Source organism: Poromitra crassiceps (assembly GCF_964638095.1).
Source record: "Poromitra crassiceps genome assembly, chromosome: 14".
In the NCBI taxonomy this organism is placed as follows: Eukaryota; Metazoa; Chordata; class Actinopteri; order Beryciformes; family Melamphaidae; genus Poromitra; species Poromitra crassiceps.
The window spans coordinates 9,042,337-9,057,850 of NC_139633.1; the positions used below are offsets into that span (position 1 = coordinate 9,042,337).

The 15,514-nt window shown below is 45.9% G+C and overlaps 2 protein-coding genes across 2 annotated transcripts; one reads left to right on the plus strand and one right to left on the minus strand.

The window, feature by feature from the left end:
* Positions 1 to 288: 288 nt before the first annotated feature.
* LOC310788874 (uncharacterized protein) lies at positions 289 to 5,682 on the minus strand. Its single transcript, XM_083650452.1, has 4 exons — positions 5,449 to 5,682; positions 4,729 to 4,898; positions 1,424 to 1,595; positions 289 to 1,324 (listed from the first exon to the last, which is right to left on the minus strand). Exons 1-4 carry the CDS (start codon positions 5,636 to 5,638, stop codon positions 1,152 to 1,154), a joined length of 705 nt encoding a protein of 234 aa, XP_083506578.1. The 5' UTR covers positions 5,639 to 5,682; the 3' UTR covers positions 289 to 1,151.
* Positions 5,683 to 8,780: 3,098 nt separating this feature from the next.
* On the plus strand, positions 8,781 to 15,514 carry lgalslb (lectin, galactoside-binding-like b; the record flags this gene model as incomplete). Its single annotated transcript, XM_083650437.1, has 5 exons — positions 8,781 to 8,813; positions 9,418 to 9,492; positions 9,592 to 9,680; positions 10,579 to 10,771; positions 15,371 to 15,514. The coding sequence occupies 5 exons, from the start codon at positions 8,781 to 8,783 to the stop codon at positions 15,512 to 15,514; spliced, it is 534 nt and encodes a 177-aa protein (XP_083506563.1).

Genomic DNA, 15,514 nt, shown 5'->3' on the forward strand with positions numbered 1-15,514 from the left:
AATGGGAACAACCTATTCAATCATCATTCAGTTCTTATTAATGGAAGTTATTTGGCTCCAATGTGAGGACAGGAAATGCACACAAATAATACAAAATAAATGTGTGTAGACACTTCCGGTGAAAAACGCTTATCTTACAATACACTAACTTTGCTCTGTGTTCATCAGAGCAAACACACACACACACACACACACACACACACAGATCAGATGTTCTGTTGCCCTTTAGATTCGGATTTCTTTATTTGTCATTGCACAGGTACAACAGAGTGGCAATCCTGATGGTGCAGTTCTTAAGTCCTCCACAGAGGGCAGTGAGCAGCCCATTGTTTGACAGTATTCAGCAAACACAACATATCACAACAATAGTAGTGTGCTACTACTTTTATTCAAAGCCATTCGTTGTTGTCCATTCGGCATTCACATGTACACCATATACCCTTTGCCTATATTGTCATTTACTCACAAGACTTCAACATGTCTTCAATGCACAGTTTCCTCTGGACATGTTCGGCCATGTTTTCCGTATATAGCGAGTACATTTGCAGTGAGGACATTTGACCTTATTCCAGATTCATCTTGGGAGTTGTCATCTCCTGGGCGGCAGGAGGGGCAACAGAGGAGGACATGGCGATTGAATTGAAATCCAGCATAAGAGGAAGAGAAGATACAGTTCCAGAATCCAGTTTAAAATGACACCTGCGTGCCTCCTGGTGGCTCACCTGGTGAGCACGCGTACGACGGAGGCTCGGTCCTTCGCGTGGCCGACGCGGGTTCGAATCCGACCCGAGGTCCTTTGCCGCATGCCATCCCCTCTCTCTCTCCCCACCTTTCCTGTCTGCCTACTGTCCTATCAAAATAAAGGCAAAAATGCCCCAAAAATAATCTTAAAAAAAAATATATATATATGTCGCCTGTGTATCCGCTGGGGAGTGGATGGCAGATGGTTGTGCAGAGGGAACAGCAAGTACGGTTACATCTTGTTGGGGATGGGGAGGAGGAGCAGTCAATTCTGAAGAGGGGGAGGACTGTGATTGGTGGAAGCAGGGGAGAAGGCGTAGCAGTTGAGTTTGGTTGCAGTGAAGAAGACGAGATGGACAAGGGAAAATCCAACGCAACAGGAGTAAGATGCCGAAGCTCGACTAGGGTCTCTAGGTGATGTACAGACCGGGCAGCAGCTGAGGCGGGTGTCTGCTGTGGACGCCTTGGCAGGTCTCCAGGTGTCCCTCCATGTCTTTTCTTCGAATGATCGTTTTGTCACAAATAGGGCAGTGGAAATGTCCCCCGTCCCTGCAGTTTAAGTTGCATCTGCAGATCTTCTTATCTAAGAGCAAGTCAAGAAGACAAGTCGAAAATTAGCCAATGACTAAGAAGACACAAGAAGACACACAAACACACACTGTCACATTGAGATATAAATTACCTTCAAACGTAATGGCGTTTTTTTTGTGGACTGCGAGGTGCAGCTGTAGCTTGGATGGTCGGCTGGGTTTGTATTTACTAGGAGGGCATAGGGGGCAGTGGTAAAGTTTGCAGCACGTTGTGCAGCGTTCGACCGCGTGCTGTCCACTGGAAGAAAAGATCGAATGATGCGTCTACAAAAGACAGAGAAATTGTTACAAATGTTATGGTCATAGTATTATTAGTAGCATTGTCATCAACTTCAATACAAATAAGATTCATTCATACAGCAAAGTCTCTGCACACTGTTTAAGTGTGAAAACAGCTTATTTCAGTAGACATTTTCACCTACAGCCAACGGGCCTGAACGATAGAAAAACTTAAAATCTTTTATTTTCATCTTCTTTTTGACGAACTAACCAACCTGAGCGTCATAGTCAACATCTTAAGACAAATGCCCTTGCAAAACCACTACAAAAACATGTAATAAAGCCATACATACATAGACAGTTGGCTTACATTTTCGGTTTACGTTATCCACAGAGAAACAGCTAATCCGATCATAAAACTTCAGGAGCTAACACTAGCCACCATTGGCGTAACTACCTTTAAAACGACAAATAGCCTACCCACATGTGTACCAGATGGTAATTTGCATGATTTAGATTTACACACACAGATAGCGGTATGCTATTTTGACAGCAAACATATGCGAGACCTATGCATACACACTATTTTCAATGTTTTGGATAATGCAAATCAGTCACCTACCGCTGTCACGAGGCGAAAACAACCGAGAACGCCTTACGTTAAGTCCTTTTGACAGATGTAAACACAACTTTTATTTTGTTTTTTGCATGCATTTCCTGACAAATTGCCCCCACCGACCGGAAACCTATGCAATTTTCATAAGCCACAACAGTGTTTTTTTTTTGTTTTGTTCACCTTGTGAGTCGGGACGTGTGTGTGGGCATGTCTGTGATCAAGGCAAAATGTGTTCCTCGAGATACCTATTGTCGCGGGATAGGACAGAAGCGGTTTTAGTACTTTGCCAGGTGTTTACAGTATATCTCTGTCTGTCTGTCTGTGGGCTGATTTTGTCAACGGCAGTGTTACAACTAGGGATGTTCATCAATAATCGAAAATCGATAATTGATCGTTTAGGAATTGATTCGATCATGTGGAATTGTTATCGATTTTTAATATTTTTTTTAATCAAATCAAATAGGCCTAAATGTGCTGAACCTACAGTATAAGATTGGATTTCACTACGTGGTCGCAACCAGGTGAGAGCGCAATGGGACTATGAGACAACTGAACAGAACACCTCTGGGTGGGGCTATGGGCGTGGTCTCACTGGGCTTGCTGCGTGAGAACAGCAACAGCACATTGTCAGCACTCAGCCAGACGAGGAAATGAAGCGAGCGAAGCAAAGTTTTGTTTGGGACCATTTCCAGTTAAAAGACGACAATGTTCATTGCAAGAACTGTGATGCCGTTTATAAGTACAACACGGCTAGACGCCAATGATTCACCACTTGAACAGCGTACATCCGAGCCTGGTTAACGAGGAAGGCGCCTCGTCGTCGGCCGGCATGCAGAAAAGATCACCCGTCTGGAACCTTATCGAGACCTGATCAATGTGATTGAGCCAGCTATACTATTTACTATAGCTATACTACTACTACTATTTGATTGCGCTTCATAGCGCTTCGCACATAGGCATTTTGTAAAATAAATAATAAATAAATAATAATAATAATAAAAATATAAAAAATATATATCATTATTAATATTATCGATAATCGATAATTGATCGTTAATTTTCCTGAATTTCGATTATGGAAATTGTTCGAAATGAACATCCCTAGTCACAACCATGCAAGATGCAGTCAGGAAATTGTACCAGTGTGCAGCTGAGATCACAATGAAGGCCATCACAAAATGGTCTCTAGTATTTTGTATTTCTTGCGTGCATTTCCTGTCCTGACAGTGGAGCTGACTTGAGAGAGGAGCCTGCAACGGAAGCGACTCTGCAGAGGAACCCTACAGGCGGAGCCCTCTTGACATTTTGGCCAGTGACTCCTCTGCCCTTTCCTATTCTGAAAAGCATTTGACTGCTTCACTTGTGAAAGAGTGTGTTGAAGCTGGGAATACAGTAAAGTATGTTTCTGTGGAGGATTTATTTTCTTTTGTCTACTTGATGCAGTGTGGCACCAGTCCTGTAGGAGCGCTGCAGGCTGCTTGTATCGAAGCATTCCCCTTCCTCTACAAGCTCCACTCCCCTTACTCTTACTCTTATAGAGAGCCAAAGTCACACCCACTTCCGGTTTAAGTTTGGTTTGACCAAGTTAAACTATTTTTTATAAGCATTTTACGAAATGTAGATGGAAAAAAGAATGGCGGACGAATAGGCTCTGGTGCGTATGCCTAAACCGGAAGTGGCCGTGACTTTGGCTCTCTATTCTGTTCCTTCCTGTTCCTCGGGGAGTTCCTGTTTTGCTCTGTAGGAGAGATAGGTGCTCCTGCGATCACGTCCAGCAATAAATTGAGATTTTACAGAAGCATCAAAGAGCGTTTATTGAGAAACAGATAAAAATTCCACCACATTTCCAACCAGAATTGTTATGCATCTAATTCAACAGGAGCACCATTTTCAAACAGTATAATAATAATAATATCATACTGTAGGCTTTGCTTTGCTGCCACCGAACGTACGATATCTAGCTTCCCCAGTCGACCCGTGTGTCTCTCCGCAGAACTTTCAGCTATTCCCCTCGTTAGTTCTGTGACATTTCAAGCAGTGACTGACAGCCGCGCAGCTGCTGAAGCGTTTCCCGCACACGCTGCAACAATAGGGTTTCTCCCCCGTGTGGATTCTCTTGTGAACGCAGAGGTAGGCGCTCTGGGTGAAAGACTTGCCGCAGAAAGGACACTGGTATGGTTTTTCTCCGGTGTGGGTGCGCAGGTGCACCACCAGGTAGTCCCTGCGGAGAAACGCTTTGCCGCACTCCTGGCACTTAAACGGCTTGTCGCCCGCGTGGCTCTCGCCCACGTGTCTTATGAGGTCAACGTCCTTTCTGAAGCAAGCGCAGCAAACGTGACAAAACTTGACCTCGGGGTGAGTCTGCAGATGGTCGGTTAGACTTTCTTTGGACTCGAATGCGTTTCCGCAGACGCTGCATACGATATCGGTGGCGTCTCCGGGCAAGCCGAGGTACTTTGGAGAGACAGAAGCGTCACTGGCGTCTTTGTTAACATGTGCTGTAGCAGAGCGGTCAGAGGGGAGAACCTGGTCGGAGGAGAGGACCTGGCGGTTGGCAGTTACCTCTTCATTATGTAGATGTTCCAAGCTGTCCGACGGACCGGCCTCCAGATTGAGCTCCATCTCTTCCTCTTTCACCTGCTGGGATAACGGGTCTGGGCTCTCCTCTCGCTCCAGGTCCGGACTCCACTCGTGCAGAGGGGCAAACATCTCCTCTGAGACTTCGGGGGCATCTGGTACAAAAAAATAATAATATTTACTGACTACAGGTATACACACTGTCCATCAAAGGTTTATGGACACCTACTGTTTGATTTTCTGTGTTAGCTTCTTTTTTTTCAATTGATAACTGAGAAATCAAATCCCTGCTTTTGTTAACCTAAAATGGATGGAATGGAATTTGGATTATTCATTATTAAAGTGTCTCTTTGGTGTGAAGAGAAGGTTTTGCCTGGGATGTCTTGCAGAGACAGAACGCCTGGAATAGCTTATTGTGAACAAGTATACACACATATAGTTTAATAGTTTTAAATAGTGGGAATAGTTTGAGTACACCAGTTTTCATTAGGCTAGTCTCGGCGTGGTCAATGGGTCAGCGCACGGCCGGCCGGCCACACACACAAACACGCACACGCACGCACGCACGCACACACACGTACGTAACTTCCGGTAAGTAACGTGACCGACTGTATCTTACAAGTTGCAACTTTTCACGCATGGTTGCGATCTGGTTGCAATGCACACACGGTACACAATCCTTCTCGGTATGCACATTGCACCCACCTGTGCTCCTCTGGCTCTGGGGCTGCCTGCAGTAGTCCAGCTCCCTGCGCAGCTGCATGATCTCTCTCTTTGAGCGGACCAGCTCGTCGCGGTAATCTGCCATGGTTCTCTCCACCAGACCCAAGATCTCATCTGCTGCCATGGCCAGCCGCTCGGTCACGAACGCCCTGAGCAGCTGGGGGTCAGACATGTTGCAAATACAACAGGAGGGGGGTTGTATTTATATCAAATGTGTCAGTTCACAGAGAGAAGCGGAGATAATGTGGCACTGTGGTCAGAGGCAGACAATCACTGCTGCGGAGGAATCGATAACATCAATATTAAAACGCTTCCGGGTTAAGCCTGCAAATCGAAGAAGTCCCATGCTGCGTTCAGGTCCTGTCGGAAAATGCACCGAACAACGCTGGGTACGCAGCACTGACACCTGCTGGGTCGGATGTCCAATGTTCAAGGGACAGGCCGCCTTCAAGTGCTGTCGGAAATACTAATATTACGAGTTGGGCGCCTCTCCCGACAGATTTTCGATTCGCATGAAGAAAAAATATATAGGCTATATTAATTGTAACCGATGGATTGCCAGATTGTAGCGCACATTTCCTCATTTTGGCTTTCTGTAAATGTGAAGTTACCGTATGTCCCCTGGCTCTGTGTTTAGTTATATTTGATTGATTGTTGTTATTTGAATGTCTTTAAGTAGCCTACCTTTGTACTTAGGCTACTGTAAAAAAAGAGAAATGGTAACAATGGTATAATTTATTGTTTAGCCTATAGGCCTGTCTCATGTAGGCCTAAATGGCCTACAGTAAACCTCCTGATTATCTTAATGAGTACAACTTTATTAGTAGCCAAATTGCATGTTGAACATAGCCTATATATTTTTATGTTTGAACCTTCTCGACTCTTTGTGCTTAAACCAACCAGTGTGGGGGGAGAGAGAGAGACCTTTGACCTTTGATGTTCCTTTAATAAAACATGACCCCCACACACGCACGCACACACACACACACACACACACACACACACACACACACACACACACACACACACACACACACACACACACAATGCCCCCCTCACCCACACACCCCACAGGAAACCGCAGCAGCAACAACAGTCCAGCAGAAGTTGTGACATGTTTGGAAAAAAGACATAGCCCAACCCACTCATCTCTGCAAAGATAAAATCCCCCATGGTCTGTGAGAGGAAAAGAGAGGGAGAGAAGGCAGAGAGAGAGAGAGGGAGAGAGGGAGAGAGAGGGAAGCAGGGAGAGAGGACCACAAAACACTGCACATGCACATGACATCCCTTCCCACCCCACACAGTAATACCAGCATGATCCCACAACCCTAGACACACAACCCCAACAACATGATGGAGCATACAACACAACAGTATGATCCCACACAGAGCAGACATCCATGCAGAACCTTTACAGTTAGAATAGCACAGACAGCCCTCCCTCGTCAACAGTACACACTGCCCCCTCCAGACACCACACATTTTGAAAACCCGGAATGTCATTGACCAAAGAATAGTATGCAAATTCTGCCCTAAGGTGTGCAGAGACTATCCCCCTGAACATAGACTACCGAGCGGGTCCGAGGCCGTGCTCCCCTGCACCTTGTTTGTCCGTGTCAGCCACATGACCAGCTTGGACTGGCCAAACAGGAAGTTAATTAACATGCATTTGGCCCTCTTGCTGAAAACACAGTTTGGTGCCAAGATAAACAAACCCACAGAGAAAGTTTCCCCCAACCTCCTGCACAGAGTTTTCAACACTTTCAAAACAGGTACAACACGGTGACATTGTAGTACAAACACATGCTGAACAGTCTCAGGTATACATTGCAGAAAGGACATCCCACCCCCACACTTAAGTCCATCTTAGACATAAATGTGTTTGTTGCGAGGGCCCAGGAATGCAGGATCCTCCACTGTAGCTCCCCCTGACCTCTTGGGCAGGGGGAGCTTGTAAAGCACCCTCCACGGTCCACCTGAAGCCTGCCATGCTCTGCTCACCCAACATCTCCTGCCACTGATGCTCCCTAACCTCCTGGAGAGCCCTGACGTTCCTGACCTTAGTGCTGCATACAGGACCCTCCCCTTCAACTCCCCAAACCTCCCCAGGCTCAGAGTGGCAAAGGAGAGCAGCTTCCCCCTCTCCTCCTGCCTGCGCCCCCCGTCTCAGCCCACACCATTATAGAGGTGAAAACACCAGGCTCTACCCCCCGCGGCTTGCGGAGCACCTCCAGGACTGGCTCAGAAAGTGACCCCAGGACCTTAGTTTTCAGTCTCTCCAGCAGGAGTCTGAGAGAAGTAATCCCAGTTTGCTGTGCCAGCTCCTCGGGGGTTTTCCAGCCACCCCCCCTGGTTGCCTCAGAGAGAGAGAGAGAGAGAGAGAGTTGTACTGTACATTGTTGTACTGTTAATATGTGTATTTGCTTTGGCAATATAAGCACTGTCTTTTCATGCCAATAAAGCTATTTGAAATTGAAATTGAATTGAGAGAGAGAGAGAGAGAGAGAGAGAGGGAGAGGGAGAGGGAGAGACTGACGAATTAAGTGTTGCTATAGCCTATATGCTTGGTAAGATGCACCTTATATGCCAATAAACCCTTTTGAATTTGAGAGACAGACAGACAGACAGACAGACAGACAGACAGAGGGGGACAAAGACAGAATGGGTGGGGGGGGGGGGGGGGGTTGAATTATGTGCACAATAAGTAGGATAATGAAGTGGAGAGCAATGTCCACTTCATTCAATGAAAAGCAATTTATTACTTCCAGCCTTACAACTGGGCTGAAAACTCATTTAGAAATATTGGAATGTTCAAGCTTTTGGCCAATTAGCCAAACATCCAACTGTGCCACATTCACACTGAATAATAACGACATATGGCAGTTTGGAGTCTATGACCATAAACTACCCAGCTGTCTATTTTTGATGTTTTATGCAATGATTCCACTTCAGAACGGGCTAGAGAGGGTGAAGGCTGAAGTCTGATTATCCTTCACCAACAGACGGGGATTACGCTTTTGGGTATGTAGGCTTAATTATTATACAGTAAAGCAAGCATACGTCAGCAGGTATCCACCCATTTCAGACAGACAGTAGAGAGCGGAGGGATGTCCCGCTAGGAGCCTCCAGTGAGTGTGTCACTGCCCGCAGGCCCTGTTGGTCCAGCCCGGAGAGACGTGGATCGGAATAGCAGCAGGAACAGGAATATCCTGCCACGACGCTGACACATTCCCCCACCGGCTGGCAAGCAGGCAGGCAGGCAGGCAGGGCCGCCTCTGCTCCTCTGATAAGCATCCTATGCTATTCTGCTCAAGATGGCGGTGCAGGCAGCGGAGAAGGACGCAATAGTGAGTATTTTGGGGGGAATTGCAGGAAAACCGGGATGTGAATTAAATGTGTTGTCGGCGTGTTTTATGTGCGTAAAAACGGCCTGGGCGCGATTTAAGCGTCCCGTTATGTGGTTTATTATTACGCGCTGGGCTGGCCGTGGGGTTATCATAGGCTATACGTGTGCAGGGCAGGGCGCATTCGGAGCGCAAGTCCTTTCATCTCTGGGCGAGGAGGGGGAATGGGAAATTCAATATGCGAGTGTGGTGAAATGTATCTGCTGCAGCTTCTGATGCTCACCTACCTAGGCCGCTTTGGATGTGCGCAATGAATTAGGTGCAGCATGTGGCCGATTTATTCTCTGATTCATAATCCCACACATGCCTTTCCAAAACAATTTAAGCCTCAACCACATGACCGGGGTCCGATCCCACCTCCTCATTGTTGCGAACAAGACGCACGCCGCGAGGCCCCACGCCGTGTCTGTTGTCTCATGCTGGCTGGCACACGCACACGCACACGCACACCCAACCCAACCCAGCCCAGCCCAGCCCAGCCAGGTCATAGGCTACCCGATCATTTACACCCTTGCATCTTGTCCCTTTTGTGTCACTGGTGTTGAAGAATGTCGAAGACGACCACCTCAACGACTCGCTGGGCCTCATCTCACCCGACAAGGAGGGTTTCTCGCGTCTCCTGGTAAGAAAAGAGACGCCACTAAAAAAAAACTCATATTGACGCTCATATACACCGGGCTGGCTGTGCGTGATGTGGGTTAAGAATTGTGCCTTTGTGCAGACGGTGCCATTCAACGGACGCATCCGAGGCGGCATGCGGCCAGGGAAGAAGATCATTGTCATGGGCATCGTGGACCTGGAGCCGGACAGGTAAACACACCACCTCCTCCTCCAGTCTGTCTGTCACACACACTCATGATGATCAGGGCTTCAATTTCACATCTGGTCACATTTAAATCCATGTAGGCTACATTTCCATAAAGGTGATAATAGCCTGTAGTCATAATAAGCATGGTGGTGAATGATGCTGAAAATAGCCTGCTCAGACTTTGAGATGAGATGAGATATTTTTGTACCCGAGTCAAACTTGTGTATGTCCACTCAGAGGGGAGGACAGATTGAGCAATGCGTGGGCACTGCAGCAGCCAGAGGGACTACAGTATGATGGCTTTTTAACTATGGGAGGGCAGGGCGTTTCCTCACCACCAGGCCAGAAAAAAAGAGCCCAAGGAAAGCAGCCTTGTTTGGGTGTGTCCTCTCTCCCTACATGGAAACTTGTGTCAAACTTGGAAGAACCCCCCCCCGCCCCTCCTCCTCCCAGTCCCGATGACCTCATCATGTTCCAGTGTCTGGCACAGGATTCAGGTCAAAGTTCATGTGAATGTGAAAGACTGTCTGTGCCTTTTTTTAAATCATTTTCCATTATCGCATTTCAACACTCAAACTAGTTTGTCACTGTTGGAGACACTTTTGCTCACTCTTTGCATTAGAAAAACAAAGAAGCCTTTGTGTGTAAACAGTGCCGCTGGGGGGGATTTAACCAAAACATGACCGCAGGGATTATTTGTAATTAACAGGCAATTGCTTCGCTCTTACACAGCAGCAGAAGAATTATGCATCTGACTTATCCTGGATTAACTATGGGACTCGTATCAATCTGTCACCCCGTGCTGCCTGTCTGTCTGTGTGTCTGTCTGTCTGCCTGTCTGTCTGTCTGTCTGTCTGTCTGTCTGACTCCTCAACCCCTCTCGGGTCCTTCCTCCCTCAGCTTTGACGTGAGCCTGATCTGTGGGCGGGGCACGGAGAAGGAGAAGGAGGAGCCTCAGTGCGACGTGGCCCTGAAGCTCACCGTCCGCTTCGCCGACCGCCAGTTCCTCCGCAACGCCCGCGTCTCCGGGAAGTGGACCGAGGAGGAGGCGTCCACTGCCTACTTTCCCTTCATCCCCGATCAGCCTTTCAGGGTAAAGATTTTAAAAGATTTTAAAGGTTTTAAAATTATGTTTCTGATGATGCTGTTCTCCAGAGTTAGTTGAAGTTAGTGAGTCAGTGTTTTGGCAGAACTTTGCCTCCTGATGGACACATTGCGTGTTGTTGGGATCAGACCTTTTTAGTTGTGGGACGCAGCGATGTTCCCTCTTGAACCACTAGGGCGCCCTGCTTCGAATCGTGTTCTATAGAGAGCCAAAGTGGAACGTCACTTCCTTCTTCAGCACTGTACCAGAGATTTTCATGCGCCATTTATTTTCCCATGGACATTTCGTAAAATGCGTATAAAAATAGTTTTACTTGGTCAAACCAAACGGTTCAGCTCTATTTAGAATCGGGAGAGACAATAGAACATTTCACTTGGACCAAAACTTTAAAAAACAACATAGAAAAAAATGTTTTCTTTAAACCAGCATTTAAACGTTTTGGTCCGAGTGAAATGTTATGTGGTCTCTGCTGTTTCTAAATACATCTGATTTGAACAAGTAAAACTATTTTTATAAGCATTTTACGAAATGTCCATGGGAAAATAAATGGCGGATGAAAATCTCTGGTACAGTGCTGAAGCAGGAAGCGACGTTCACTTTGGCTCTCTATGTCCCTGCAATAATGTCACACTCCTTTTTCGCTCCAAGAAGATATTGGAGTTTTTCATTTGATAGGAGGTTTTTCAAAATCTGTGCATATTGTTTTGAATTTGGGGGAGGCAGAGATCTCCGATTCCTGCATAGTTTTGCATAGTGCGAGAGGAAGTGCAGCTCCGTCTCTCCAGTCTCCACCTCATCCCGTGAGCAGAGTGAACCCAGCCGCCCCTCTCCGGGTTGCCAGGTCTGCTGGTGTCAGCCTGCTTCTACAGTCAGTCTGTGTTCACCGAGTCTGTATCTTCTTGTCAAGGATCATCTCAGTTTTGTCTCCATCACTATGGTCAGGTAATCTGCCATTGTGTGCTGTCTGTTTAGCTTTGTGGTCATTTGGTTGGGCCAGATGGACTGTGGTCTGTCCTGAGGGGGCGGGACGGTGAGCTCCAGGACCAGCTGGCAGAGGGGAGGGCACCCTTCCTACCGCTTGCTTCTTAGCAACTAACGTTATTATTACGCTTACATTTTAGGAATTTAGCTGCTGCTCTTTTCCAGTGAGATCTACAAAGTAACATATAATACTATATATTACTACTGTAACATATAACCTCAACCTGCTATATTCAAAGCATTCCGGGAGTTTCCCCAGAATGACCCGCACGCTTTGCTCAAAACACAAGCAGTCTGTATTGCATTCTAGCCTCTGGAGGCCTGTGACTTCTGGTCTCTGGAGGCTGCCGTGGGTGGAGAAATTGGTCTCTCTCCTCTTCTACGATGGATTTCTCCCTGTATCGTTGAACGTCTCTTGGTGCAAAATGGCGGCCCTAAAGAAGGTGTGGCTCTTTGACTCTGAGGGAGTGACACCAAAAACCTGACGTTTACCAAAGATGTTTTACATCCTGCTTCATCTTCTGCTATCAAACTGTTGTCACTGATGACATCATCACTGATGACATCATCACGTACTGTAGCTGCATTGAAAATAGCTTGACATGACATCATGTTGTCTACTGTTTGTAAGAAAAATACACCACAAAAAAACAAAATGGGCCTCAAAATGCAAAGTACATCCAAAATAATTGTTGTTAAAGTGTTTTAGGGTGGAGTTTCTCCCTTTAACAATGCTGGAGTGATTTACAAGCAACCGATTGTAAGGAGAAATCGGACAACAAAGGTTGCAGATTTCGACAACGTGCAAAATGTAGAAATACGTGACACTTTACTAGATTATACATCTTATATAATGATCTCTAGGCTATATCATATAGTGGTCTGTTTATTGCATAAGGGGCAGTACCAGCTGTTTATGTTGATTGAGGCGGGGGGGGGGGGGGGCAGCACATGTGCTTGATGAGTAGCTAATTCGCTCAGTAATATCATTCTGCTCTAATAACCCTGAGCTGAAAGCCTGAATACCACACCTGCTGTTTGGACTAAAAATATATTTCAGTTTCATTTCTGGATGTAGTGACGTCTGCCCTTGCAAACCGATAACACAAAATGAAAAAAATATATATATACAGTATGTCTTGTAAAGGACCGTGGGCAACTTGAGTTTTTGTTGACAAAATGCAAACTTTTTCAGACATGATATTTTGACGCGTTTAATGAAAAACTTCAAGTAATCATTCCCCCCAAAACATTTATTTTGGAAATTGACTATATATTGTTTTTAGTCCTATTTTATTTTTCACCGATGCCATAGAAACAAGCTTGCCACCACCTCTCCTTGTCAGCTTGGACGGTAATGTGTCCGATGATCTGCGCCGGGCTGCTTGGCACGCCTGTCACATTCCTGGCATTCTCACTTTGAAAAGAAAGGAGACCGTGAAACAATAGTCTCATAACGCATAGCTGAAACTGTGTCCTTATCAACTTGATGAAATGTCACAACAAACCAAATCTAGCATCTTCGGCTTATTTTTAGAGGCGGCCCACACACAAAAGTCCACTCTTGTGAGATGAAGCGTCGTCGTTTGCTTGCTGGTTGGAGCGCGATAAAGCCGGTCAGTCGGGTCGTGTCAGAACAGCTGGCTGTCGCAGATTAAAGCATTTAAGGCTGTCGCGGAAATTGCTTCCGACAAACTGCCTCATCCATTAAAAAATGTGCGGACAGATGCATGATGCTGTGGTATGGAGTAGAACTTCCTCATCCTTAACTTAAGCGAAGCATCCTTAACTTACTGTAAGCTAAGCATGATGGAATGGTTTGTTGTACTCTGTAATTTCCCTTCTCTGGTGTTCATACCAGAGAGAACGCATGCAGAAATAGCTGAATATGAGCCTCAGTCCAGACTGCCGTTTGCCAACTTTATTATTAGGCTATAAGTTTTCCAAGCATAAGGAACTGCTGCCTCTCAGATGTCAACAACTGTCTCCTTTTACCCATAAAACATTGTGTTTTTCGTTTTCGGTAGTCTTGCTTGTTCAGAGTACGTTCGGCAGTTCTCTGAGAAGAGGGCAGAGATCAGGTGGTTTCAGTACATTACTGTAAGTTATATATTTACTGACCAAACAAACCAAAGAGTAAACTCTCTGGTGTTTGACTAAACCGGTCAAACAGGCTTTGTGTGAATGAAGTCTTATTTCTTTGAGGTATTTAGCTGATGTTCTGATGCATCCAGCACCTACACTACAGTATGAATCGCAGTTTCCAGCACTCTCTTCGAATTTGCATGCCGATTCATCCTTATAAATCGCCATGCAAATTTGAAGGCCACGCAAATTTGGAGATGGTGCTGCTGAAAAAACGTCGGGGCCGGATACCAGGCCAGCTTGCAGCGAGTGCAGCAGTAGAACAAGTTTGACTTCCTAGATCGGCAACATTACATCATCACAAGTAACAGCAACATTACATCACACACGGCCATCTTGGTAGGACAATAACAGGTGATTGTAATCAATTAACGCGAGTACAATCAAAATGGCCAATGAGCTGTGTGTATTGAAAAGCGCTTTAGGAAAAGCATGTAACATGGGAATACTATGAATTCATGTGACTCTGAATGCATCTGATGGTGAAGTGCGAGGCAAGTAAAGGAGAGCAGAGGAGGACGAGAAGTTTTTGCTCCGTGCACTTTAGCAGCGCTCCTCTGCTCTGCCCTGCACTCTGTCATCGCTTCTTTCATGGTTTCTGTTAGGGCTGGCTGATATGGACAAAATCAAATATTACAATATTTCTTGGCAAAATACCTCGATATTGCGACAATATTGTAGGGATGATAGCTTTCGCTAAATATTTACCCAATGAGATTTCTGATAAATAATCTGTATCATGTGGGTAAAGGCAAATAATACAGCTAGAACAGTCAGGTAAGTTCAGAACACGTATGCCCTATCATGATATTACGATATGCAAAATGTAAGACCATATCTAGTCTCATAGCGTGATATGGATATATCAATAGAGACACTGCGGAGCGCGTCATCATTCAGAAACCACGCCCAAAATGGGGGGAAACAAAAACTCCCCCCCCAATCCTGGCGTTCTCTTATGCACACAAAGATCATATATATGGAAGATGAACACTCCAACTTACTTCCTTGACAGCTAGATCCACATTTGTCTTCTCGCCAATTCTCAATGGCTTCCTTGTTTTGCTCGGGAGTACAAAAAAACTTTAATTGTTGATTTTTTGCATTTGTGTCTGTGTCTAGTGTATGACAGTGAATGGAGCGCTTTCCCCGTGATGGGCGTGGCCTATTTCATGCAGTGTCTCTATACATTGTCCAGCCCTAGCTTCTATGTGGCACTGTATGCTTAGACATTGTGAATGTAATGTAATGTAATGTATGTAGGCTACAGGTACTTTGCTTGAACTCAAAGTGCATTATTGATGATTTTCTTATCTGATCCTCTTTTTTTCTCTCTCTTTCTTCCCCGTTTCTGTTTTCATCTCTCTCTCTCTTTCTTTCTCTCTCTCTCTCTCTCTCTCTCTCTCTCTCTCTCTCTCTCTCTCTCTCTCTCTCTCTCTCTCTCTCTCTCTCTCTGTGCAGATCGAGGTCCACTGCGAGCACCAGAGGTTCCGGATCTTCGTGGACGGCCACCAGCTCTTTGACTTTTATCACCAAGTGAAAACTTTGTCCTCTATCGACACAGTGCGAATAGCCGGAGGTCTACAGATCACCAAGCTGGGCTAA

Excerpts from the sequence above, each read along its gene's own strand:
- LOC310788874 (XM_083650452.1), bottom strand. The coding sequence starts at position 5,638 with ATGTCTGACCCCCAGCTGCTCAGGGCGTTCGTGACCGAGCGGCTGGCC. Across the intron at positions 4,899-5,448 it reads CCAGAGCCAGAGGAGCACAG|ATGCCCCCGAAGTCTCAGAG; the intron begins GTGGGTGCAATG and ends TTTTTGTACCAG. Across the intron at positions 1,596-4,728 it reads AACATCTACATAATGAAGAG|ACGCATCATTCGATCTTTTC; the intron begins GTAACTGCCAAC and ends TGTCTTTTGTAG.